Here is a 12,289-nt window from a genome sequence, read left to right as displayed (position 1 = left end):
ATATATATATATATATATATATATATATATATATATATACATGGTAAAGATTAAATATAAAATGGGAACCTTTAAGAGGGGTTTACATACCATAAAGCAGTAAGGGAAAGGTGTAAGTTAGCTGTTATATAATTTAAACATGCATGTTAGTATAAGGAATAAGAATAGCTATATAATATTTTATCCATATTTTGAAAATACAAATTTAGTCATGTGTATGCAAGGGGCATGGTATTCATCTCTGAGATTAAAAATAGGGTATTTTGCAGAGAGAATATATAATTTTTCATTTAAGCATAAAAGACATTTTTTCATATTAATTTAATAAGAAGGTGCCGAGGAAAGTATTTCATGTTTCAAATCGTACTGTATTTTCCTATCTTTTAATTCCCAAATAAATTTACTTAGTCGTGTAGAGTTAGATTTATATTTATTCCTGAAAGTATGAGTGGCAATACGTTTTTTAACCTCATTTTGTGTAGCTCCAATATAAGAATTTGTCATTCCCTGTGCTGTTAGAGTGCATTGATATATTATGCTTTTATGCATACATGTGTTTTTAAATAAGCAATTACTTTTAATCCTACAATCACAACTATTATATGTATTATTATTATTAGGAATGTTACGTAGATGGACCGTATAGTAAGTACTGGTGCTGTTCAGCAGAAGTGTGTTATTATTGGTATTAGGGTTAATTACAGTGAGGTTTAGAATATTACTATTATTACTATTCCTGTTAGAATTACTTCTATTCAAGTAGAATATATCTAATTTCCTATTATTTATAGAAGATATAATAGTTGCAAAGTCATGGGTTAAATTATATCCAATATTAATTGTTTTACTATTGATAATTTCATGATATCTATTCCTATTATTAAAATGCTTGTTAATAATTGAAAGGATTGATTTTATCAAGTTACTTTTAATTTGCATTGCAAAAGGCAAAAATCAACCGTATATTATTATTAGATAACTTATCATTTCTATTAAAAGTGGGTATTATTGCCTGTTTTATATTTATTAGGTATATATTTATTTTTATTATCAGGTGTGATTTTCCTTTATAATCTTAACCTTCAAACTACAGTCCAGTTTAGTGTTAGTTCTATCTGAGTTTTTACCCTTGCTATTATTATTGTAATTCTAATTATAATTACAATTATTTCTATCAAGTATTTCATTTTTATTCTTAGTCTTACAGTTGCAGCGTGGAAGGTGTTTATAAGCCATTTAAAAACACCTTCTATGCTGCAATTGTTTTTGCTTCAGCACACGATCTCAGATCAGGTCACTTGCTATGCAAGTACATCTCCATAATTCTTAGTCTTATTTTTATTACTATTTATATTTTTATATGAGATTTTCTTATAGTTAGTATTTATTCCAATAAGTTTAGTATTAGTGTTATTGCCATTATATACATCAGATTTTATGATAGGAATATTTCCATTTGCATTTATATTTGTGTCATTATTGTTATTATAATTATTATTACTACTGTTGTTACTATTATTACTGTAATGTTATTGTTATTATAATCAATATTATCTATATGTGGACTGTATTATATATATACACACATACACACCTATATATATGAGGAGGTTCATGAAAGAAAGCGGAATTTTGCAATATTATTTTATTCACTTAGTTTTACATGTTTACACTTTTATTGCCTTCAAAGTATTCTCCATTAGAAGCAACTAGCAGAAAGACCACCCTCTGGGCAGTTTTCTGCTAGCCCCTTGATAATATTTTCACATTTGATTCCCAATTCTAATAATTTTACGTCTAATTATTTCTTTAAATTATTTACATTTGACGGATATTTGTCCTCATCTTGTTTGTTGTTAACACAACATTTCGGCTGATATACCCTCCAGCCTTCATCAGGTGTTTTGGGGAAATTTCGAACCTGGGTTCTCATTCCTGAGATATTTTTTGATGTTATTATTATTATCATTATTATTATTATTATTATTATTATTATTATTATTATTATTATTATTATTATTATTCAGGTTACTGCTTGGAATCAAACTCGGAATCTTGGGGATAGTAGCCCGTGCTCTGAACCACTACACCATATGCCCACGGGCATATGGCATAGTGGTTAAAAGCGCGGGCTACTAACCCCAAGATTCTGAGTTTATTCCAGGCAGTGACCTGAATAATAATAATAACAGAACTGTAATTATTTCTTTGTATAATAGTGCTCACTGGCTTAGTAAGTATTGCTTTCATTATTTTATCACAGTCATAATCTTTCTTCTTAAAACAAACATCACAGTAGTCCAACAACAGAGGGAGAAGTAGTTTGTCAAGTTTTACCTTCCTCTCAAAGCAAGATAGAGGTTTCAATTCAGCAGCCCTTCTGTAATCTTTGCAGTGTGTGTATAAGAGAGAGAGAGAGAGGGAGGAGAGATATCATTGCAAACAATGAATGAAATAAGCATGAAGTGAAAAAATTGTATAAATAAAAGGCATTACTACAGATGTATATACCCCTTTTTTTATTGCCTCGTGATATCCAGAAAAATGGATACTTTTTAGCAAAATTTTTCTACAAATACCACTTAGTTGTTGTGTCTTCAGAGTATATAGGGATTTATAAGAAAGAATTTTTCCAAGAGGGAGGAGAGAAGAGTTTTTTTCCCTCATAACTTTCGGGAAGATGGCTATCTTTTAATGAAAATTTATACAAATCACTTTCAAATGGCATAGAGTATGATTATAAAGAAATTTACGGGCAAATTTTTTCAGGCATTTTCTTCATTTTTTTAAACCATAACTTTTTTATAAAAAAAGTTTTGTAAACTCATTGTTCTTTACACCCTTTCCATCATCATCCCACTCCGGACCTATTTTGGCCAATTTTTGCTTTGCACTTCAAAGCCATGGGAAGAGCATTTTCAGTAAAAAAAAATTTTTTAATTGTTAATATTTTAAGAGGGAAAAGTGATTGATTTAGTGGCGATTTGGCTGTTGTTTATCCAAAGACAAGCTTCCTCGTTTCTTTATCACACTCGCATGTATTGATGTTTTTCAATATTTCTTCCCCATAAATACATTTATATGCTATAAAAAAGAAAATTTGAGAAATTATGAGTTTTTTGCAACTCCACTCGCTGCCCCCAATTGTCTCTGTTTAGAAATTAAAATATTGGAGAGCCTGAGAAGGTCATTGCTCGCATTTATCAACAGTGATTTAAAAAAATTATGGTGATGTACTTGCATAGCAAGTGACTTAATCTGAGATCATGTGCTGAAATAAAAACAATTACAGCATAGATGTTTGTAACCCATTCAAGAACACACAGAAACCATTAGTTTCACAGCATTATTTAAATACAGAGGTCCTGTTGCATCTATGTAGCAATATGAAGTGGAGGGTTAGTTTTTAGTGTTAGGGTGTCATTACACGTCCATACAGTGTACATTTAAAATGTTTTGTATGTAACACCCGTATTTAAGTAGTACCATTAAGGGACCTCTGTATTTAAGTACTACCAATTTCACTTCAGCATTAAAATTTCATTTGTGTCAAAATATTTTCTTCGATTTGAAACCGCAACCTGTTCACTGACAAAACTTTGCAAAAGTAATGCAACACAATGTTTTAACAGCAAACACACACTCACACACACATTCATTGCCTTTCATTTGTGTGTATATGTATCTATGTGTGTGTATGAGTATGTCACTGTTGAAGTTACTTGTTCTACTTGTTTCTGTATATACTGGCTTAGTGGTACAGAGTGTTTGGAGACTCTGAATAAGTGCAAGTTTTGAGTGCCTGTCAATAACTTTTTTTCCTCCTCGTCTTCTAATAGTAATTACCCAATTTTCTAGGCTCCTCTCACAGCTATTCCGCATTCAAAAATTATACGGGTATTTAAAAAATTTTAATTCAGTAAATGATTAATTAAGTATACATTAATAGAATAATAACTAATAAATTACATATACATTAATAAAATAAACTGTCAGTTTTCCAAATAGCGAACAAAAACTTAAAAGAGAACGCGAGGGACTTTGGAAATATGGAATATGCCGCAGTGAATGCAATGAATATTTAAATTTGTGAATTGGACGCAGTGAATGCAACGAATATCTAAATTTGTGAGAAAATGGAGTTAAAAAAATTCAAGAAACTTGAGAAATCGAAATTATAGGAAAATTTTTAGAACATGAATTTATAAATGATGATGATGATTTCCAGATGGTCAACTCTTTAATAATTGCTTTCTTTTAGTACTTTTAGTAATTGTTACATACCTAATTAATAAGCAGCTTTCTCCATTATAGTATAGATACATCGGTTGAGGCATGTTTTCCACTGTTCAAAGCAGTCCTGGAACTCTTGCAAAGTGATGCCTTTTAACGCCTCTGTCGTTGTTTTCTTCACCTCTTCCTCATCTGCAAAATGTTTTCCTTTAAGGACATTTTTCATTCAGGAGAATAAAAAAAAAGTCACAGAGAGCAAGATTGGGTACATGATGTCATACATTCAGTCATGACTGCTTTTCGTCTTCTGTGAGCAAGTAAGGGACAAATTTTGCTGCAACTCTTTTCACTGGCAATCTTTCGCTCAAAATTTGTTGGTAGGAACTCCAGGACACACCAGTCATATCAGCTAGTTCATCAACTGTTCAGAGAAGCGATGCTCCAAGATCAGTTCATGACTTTTTGTGATGTTTTCATTTGTTTGGGAGGTCAAAGGTCACCCTGACATTTGTACTGCAGAGCCAAAGGCAGTTTTAGGTAGGTTAGTATCAAAAGGGTTAACCTTTACCATTCAGGTTATTCTGTCAAATGTAATGCTTATTTATTCACAGAATTTCACAGAAGCATGCTGTTTCTTTGTTTGAGCCATCACAAAAATCAACAAACAGGGAAGAAGCACTGCAAAAGAAAGATCCACCACATGGCAGTACGACTTCACCTAGAGACACCGGTTGATAGACTGATGCCTGAGTAGGGATGACCATTATTACTTGGAAGCTGTCCTGAAAGCGGTCAATTTTTAGACCCATTTCAGAGGTTGGATCATTGCAATGCACAGCAGCACCTGCTTGGTGCTCAAAGAAAACAACTACCTACTGGAACCATTTAGCATCACACACTCACTCCATCAGGGCTGCCCACTGTCCTCTTTTCTGTATGTACTGGCTCTCTAGCCACTGCTGCAGAAGTTGGATTACTTTGAACTGGAACATGAGGGCAGTGTAGGCATATGCAGATGATGTCACCGGCATGATGTCAGATACCTCCAAAGTGGAAATGATCGGCACCATTCTAAAGGAATATGTGTTGATTGCAAGTGCTAAAATCAATGCCAACAAGTTATTGGACTTGAGGCTGGGCACCTGAAGAAGTAGGTTGATACTGTTGGATAGCATCATCAGATGCTGGACTGACAGACCAGTGAAACTGATCGGGTCTGGTTCAATCTCGACCTCCAAGTGGATAAGAACTGGAATGAGGTAATGAACAGGGTGGCAAGCCTTACATGGAAATTGTCTCTGAAAGGTTGGGCAGTGGGGGTAAATACCTACATCATCTCCATTATCGTTTATCACCTGACTGTCATGTCCTGCCCCAGGCTGTAAATCTTTCATTTAATTTCTTGTGGAAAGGATGTGTTGCAATGATCAAGTGGTCAGTTTGCTGCCAGCACACCCTCAGTGGCAGATTAAGCATACTATGGCTTCTGATGCACAGACATGGGCTCAGGTTGTGTCTCCTTGACAAAGTTGATGTCCTGGGTGAAAAAAAAGACTGAAACTGGGTGCTTGGCACCTAGAATGCTGTCAGGCAGTCACATTCCTCTACCAGTCAGGTAAAAGGATGGTTGGATATTCTGCTTTAGCAATAAATAGAGGATTAGTGACAAATAAAAGAAATTATTATTATTATCATTTTCATTAAGGTGGCAAGCTAGAAGAATTGTTAGCTTTGTGGAATTTTGTCTTTATGCTCTGACTTCAAATGCCACTTTCTTTCATTCTTTTGTACCAGTCAAGTAGCAAAATCAATGTAATCTATTTGCCCTTTCCCCTCAAACTTGCTGGTCTTGAAACCGTTGTTACTATTATTATTAAAGTGGTGCTGGCAGAATCATAAGCACCAGTAAAACACTGGGATCAATGTAATCAATTAGTTTCCTCCCCACCCCCAAATTTCAGGCCTTGTGCCTATAGTAGAAAGGACTACTACTACTACATTAGTGCATGCTAATTTAGTAGATATTTTATTTTGAAGGTTTGTTGACAACAAATCTCCTCAAATCTCAAGAATCTTCTTTAGGATTCTTGCAGAATATAGTAATGATGCTTTTCTGCAGGGTGACAATACAGGTTCCAATAGCAATCTCTTTCAGTAACTTTGAGTGTTTAGTCTTCCATGGTTTCCTCAGCTCTCTGACTGAATCCTGATATTTCTCAGTTTTTTCAGTTTCTTTGCTATCTACTTTGCTATCATAGTGAATTGCAAGATCTAAGATCGTATGCTATTTGTTTATTTTGTCCTCTATAATCATTTTTGTATTCATACTACTTTTCTGTTATTTTGAAGCCATGCACTCAGCTAACACCCCAATGCATTCTTTTGCCTACACAATGATGCCTGTGCTTGTACTCCTTTTGTGCTAGGTTATTGCACTCACTCAGGAGGTGATTGATTTTTCTGTAGATCCTACATTTGCTGTCTGACTGAGTTTTGTCAATCTTTGTGTTTATTAGATTTATTCTAACAGTTTGTTCTTGAGTGGCTATAATTTTGGTCTCTCATTTCATTTCAAGTTTCCGTCCATCAGACAGAGCCAGTATTCTTTACTTTCAACATTGTTGGTTTGTTGCATGAATTGACTATGTAATTCCATTTCTTTGTTCTGTTGTTCTTCCTTTTCTCTTTGAATTCTCCTACTGTTTCAGCCACTTTTTTGGTATCTCTGACTGCTTATAGTATTCTCTCTTTACTCTGCCCAATATAATTTTTCAAACCCAGTATTAGAGTATTAACAGTATCTTCTGAGTTTAGTAATCCTCAGTACTATTATTAAGCCAGCAAGCTGACAGAATCATTAGCATGTCAAAGTCCTGAGCAGCATTTCTTCTAGCTCTTTACATTCTGAGTTCAAATAAAGTCAACTTCACCTTTCATCTTTTTGGTGTTGATAAAATAAGTGCCAGTCGAGCACTAGGGTTGATGTAATCGACTAGCCTCTCTACCCCAAATTTAAAGCCTTGTGGCTATAGTAAAAACAAAAAATATTAATTGAATAATTTTGACTCTTTTATTTCAGGATGAAGTCTAGATGCAGATACTCAGTTTGCTAAAAACCACATCCAAATCTCCTTGTAGTCATCCTCTCCTACTATAAATAAGTAAATAACTTGATACAGTTAACAACAGCAATAAAACATAAATAGAAAACATGAAAAAGAAAAGAAATCAACTCTCACCATAGTGGTAGGGAACATCTTTTTGTTGGAAGCAGGAACCAATTTCTAGTCTATTAGAATCTATGAAGATGCATCAGTTGAGAAAAATAATGAATCGTTAACTTAGCACAACCACATTAAATTATTGGCTTGGGCTGAAGCCCAAGACAATAATTCAGCTTCAGTTTCAGTTTGAACTTTTGCATTGGTTTGTAGAGATGATTTGAAACATTTAAAACACTATAATGAAGAAAATACAATTATATAGATGGCAAAATTACCAGTTATTTTCGGTGTAGCTTGGTTGGGCAAGTTAGAATAACTACTGATGCATTCCACATTTCTTTGGGTCGAATGTCATTATTCTGAAAGTTAGACAAAGTGATTATTTTAAAAAATAAAATGCTGGAAAACAATTATCTGTCAGAGCTTTGATTGTTATTTCTAACATGTCAAGCAATTGCATTGAGCTCTCCTTCATATCATCTGCTAGTTCAGCAGGCATCTACATGTGTGGCGGGTATTATTTTAATAGCCAGAGGAAAAGTTGATGTTAAAAATTTTGGATAAAGGTATATTTCAGAGATTTTAAGCATGTCAAGCCATTATATTGCAGCCTTTCTCATTTCATTTGCTGGTGTGACAAGCATCCATGCATGCAAAAATGAGTGGTGAAATTTAGTAACTTCCAGAATATTGATTGTGCTCCAAGAGCTTAGATGGGGAAAGAGGGAGTTTAACAAAATTGAAATTTTTTTAAAAACTTTCTTTTCCAAAATCGTAATCTCTATTTTCACATGTGGAATTTTCCACCTAAAATATTTCAAAAACAAAACATAAAGGGGTGGGATTTGAAAATTTGCAAAACTGTTTTGGGGGCTAAATCATAATCTCTTGTTGAAACAGGATTCTCCACAAAACTTTGAAATGAAAATAGAAAAAGTAGTGAAGTCTGTTTTCGACCTGTCCACCTCCAATTTCTTCCTCTTTTCAGTTGTTTATACTTACTAATTGTTGATGCAAATCACTATTTTACTCAGATCCTATTGTTTACTTTATATATTACTTGTATGTGTTTGAGTCTGTGCACGCACACACACACACACACACACACACACACACACACACAGAGGTAGAACTATAGTTTAGTGCCCTGTTGACCACCATCAAAATTGACTTCTTTTAGCCCCTAAGTTTTTTTCCCCTACTGTACCACTTTGACAGGGCTTTCAGAATTAGATTCCCTTGACTCAAATCATTCAAGAAAGTTTAATTATATCGATTGCTTTTCTAAAATAACAGAGATATACTAGTTTAAGCCTTACTCCCTTTTTGATTTGACAACTTTTTACCCCACAAGTTTTTCCAAGGTATCAATTTTGAGGAGGCTTTCAGAATTAAATTCTTCTTATTTGGATCTCTTTTAGAAAGCTGAACTATACTAAACTGTATTTCAAAAAGTAGAGGCAGTGATTTAAAATTGATATCAGACATTACTCTCTTTTCAATTTTACCACTTTTTGCTTTACAAGTTTTTTTCCTATTGTGCCAATTTTGACAGGCTTCACAGAATTGGATTTCTCTTATTGAAGTACAACTAAAGCAAAATAATATAGTATTGAGGAAACTTTACTACATAGAAGTTGCATCTATACATTGTTCTGCTATTTTTGAGCACATATTCTATATTAACTTTTTCTTTTATACTCAACCAATTTTCTATTAACATCTCAGTACACTGGACCTTTTCAATAAACTTAATTGTATTTAACTTAATTAAAGAATGGATTAGTTTGAGAGTATAAAATTGGTCACAAAATAAGCAAATATTGACCCGAAGAATATTTTTCACTCACTACAGTAGGTGAATAGTATTGACATGATCATTATCTCAAATATTTATTTCATTTTTAAGATAGAGGCTTTCTCTAATGTAAGTTTTGTTCTTTTTCTTCAGTGTCGAGAAGTTGGAATTGAAAGTCATGAAGATATTTTGAAAGTTCTTCATGAATTGCAAAATGTAAGTGTTTTAACATCAATTTCTCTTTTTAAATTTGTTTTTTCTTCACTAATTTTATCACACAGGTGCAAGCATGGTGTGGTGGTTAAGAAGTTTCCTTTGCAACCGCATGGTTCCTGAAATTGATACTTATGTCAAGGGTTTTCTGCCTTGTGAGTGAAAGTTGATTTACAGAAACCATACCAAAGGCCATCTTACATACCTGTGTGTGTGCATATATGCATGAGCATTACTATTCTTGGATAATGTAGTAGTGACAGTGTGCTGGGCTGGCAACAAATCAGGCTGAAGTTAGCTACTTATTAGAGTGCTTAAAGTTTAGTGGCAACAAAGACCAAATAGGCTTTTTAACTAACCCACTACATCACATGTCTATATGTGGGTGTATTTATATATATGTGTTTTTGATGTCATGTGACATATATAAGCTTAACGTTAAACTGAAGGATTATCTATCCTTCCATTTTTTCTGTCCACTATTCCTGGGAGGATTGTAAGGACAGAGTCCTGAAGAACCTCTTCCATAGGGTTCTAATGGAAAGGAACCATCATTAAACTTCCTGGCTGAAGGATTATTGAATTCTTTTTAGTAAAGTCAATATTTATTAACATTTTACAAGGTAAAGTTTGACATAGATATCTTGGCTACTAATCTTTTCGTGTGAATTGTGTGTGTCCATATATATAAGTGGAAACACACTATCTTTAAGATAGCAGGCTTTACATTGGTTTTATATCATTGTATTATATATTCCTATGGTGTATATGTTTAAGTATAGCTATGACATTCATGTGGGAAGCATACTGGCAAAGCATGCAACATGAATGAAGCTTCAGAAGGCTGCTACGCATCCCATGCAAAGGACACAAAATGAACAGCTTTGTCAGGCAGCAAGTCAACAAAGCAGACAGGGATAATTTTGGTCTGACAACATCAAGGACTGGACAAGTTTCAACACTGCCACCCTTCATGACAGACAACAGAGATCAGTGGCAGGCTGACCCAGTTAAGGGAATTTGATGATGATACTTATATACATGAGCATTATCTGTCACATACTTTTTCATCCTGGAGGAATCCCTTTAAAGATGTATAGTGTTAAGAAACTTAATACACATCAGAGGTAGGTAAAACAGAATTGCCTAAGTAGTGCTCACAAGAACAGCAGATACTGTATTTTGCTATATTTATGGCTTATCAATGCCACACACTCGTCTCACTTCTGAGATGAAATAAGAAAATTTGTCTAAAGTATATAGTGTCTAAACTATTTTTCGATTTGCAATGGTGTCGTATCTGTAGTATAAATTGAAATTATGGAATTAATGCAGCTCTATAATATAAACACTATCAGAAGCTGTGGTTTTTAGTTTAGAAAAAACCCCTTTTGTTACCATATTTATGTTGAGATGCTCTGTTTCTTTCAATTAATTTTGAATTTAGTAAAATAACTTAGTTATCATTAAAGAATTTAGTAAAATAACTTAGTTATCATTAAGCTAGTGTTAGGAATATAAATTGTGACTAAGGTTTGGTGGAAGATTTTAATTCAGAACTTTTGAAAACAAGACATTTGTACTGCAGGGCCAGAGGTGGTTTTAGGTAGGTTAGTATCAAAAGAGTTAATCTTTACCATTCAGGTTATTCTGTCAAATGTAATGCTTATTTATTCACACTGTTTTGAATTAATCAGGTATTATGTCATACCTTCAAAATTTTGATATGATTGTATATTTTTAGAATGACACTGAAGTGTATATGTGAAAGGCCAGGTCTGACTGGTTTGAGCATAAAATAGGAGAATATTTGAACTGGTTATGACCAGTTTAAATCCTAAAGGATTAAAGACATATAGTGTTAAAAACACTTTATACTTGAAAGCTAGATAAAACAAAAGTTCCCTAGAAAGCATGAGAGTAGCAGAAACCATATTTCACTGTATTTGTGGCTTATCACTGCCTTGAACAAAAAAGACTACAACGTCTGGCATCTAAACAACACATAGCCATTAAATGTATAATATTAATATTTATAGTACAGAGGTACTTCTGACATTTAAACAAAACATAGCCATTAAATATGTGGTATTAATAATATTTATAGTACAGAGGTACTTTTATTGCATGATTTGAATATGCAAGTGCAAGATGAAAAACATCAGTTGGCTACAACACATAGGGACATGGAAGCTCCATACTAGGAATATCATTACAAGAGCATATTCAAAATGAAATAACTTCAGAACAAAGTAGAGTGAATGATATGATCACAGAATACTGAAAGCACAAGTTCCACTGGACCAGGTATATCACAAGGTTCACAAATAATGGATGGATATTTGGAAGGCCTCCATGATGATGGGAAGATGATTTAGGACATGATGGGCAACAATGGCACAATCAAGAAAGATAGTAAATGCATTGTGACCAGTAATAGCTTGGTCAATATATTCAACTCAAATCAGAAATTCTAGTAACATGCATCACTTCTAAACATAACATGAATTATATATATTGTGTGTGTGTGTGTACATCTGTAATGTATGTGTGTACATGTATGTATATGTATGTATATATACGTGGCCTGATCAATAAGTTTCCTGACTTGCGATAGTAATGAAGCTAAAGCAGGGAGAGTGAAGTTGCTTGGCACAGATTGATCTTGAACTCTGCTGTGCATGTGCACTATGCTTTAACATTCTAGCTCACTTTTACTGTTTAGAGCAATGCTTGGAAGTAAGGTGTGTAGTGTGTGATCATGGCATTGTTATACATACATACATACATATATATATATATAGATATATATATATATATA

General features: G+C 33.4%; 1 protein-coding gene across 4 annotated transcripts in view; it reads left to right on the top strand.

Annotated features, from left to right (window-relative positions):
- Positions 1 to 12,289, top strand: part of LOC106872494 (SLIT-ROBO Rho GTPase-activating protein 1-like) — a 518,762-nt gene that overhangs the window by 404,387 nt on the left and 102,086 nt on the right. For all 4 annotated transcript variants that reach the window (XM_052967274.1, XM_052967276.1, XM_052967275.1 and 1 more), the window contains one exon: positions 9,409 to 9,471. In XM_052967274.1, coding sequence (XP_052823234.1) covers positions 9,409 to 9,471 — 63 coding nt within the window. The remainder of the gene's footprint in view (positions 1 to 9,408; positions 9,472 to 12,289) is intronic.

Source organism: Octopus bimaculoides, chromosome 4 (assembly GCF_001194135.2).
Source record: "Octopus bimaculoides isolate UCB-OBI-ISO-001 chromosome 4, ASM119413v2, whole genome shotgun sequence".
Lineage (NCBI taxonomy): Eukaryota > Metazoa > Mollusca > Cephalopoda > Octopoda > Octopodidae > Octopus > Octopus bimaculoides.
This window is presented reverse-complemented; position numbering and strand designations above follow the sequence as displayed.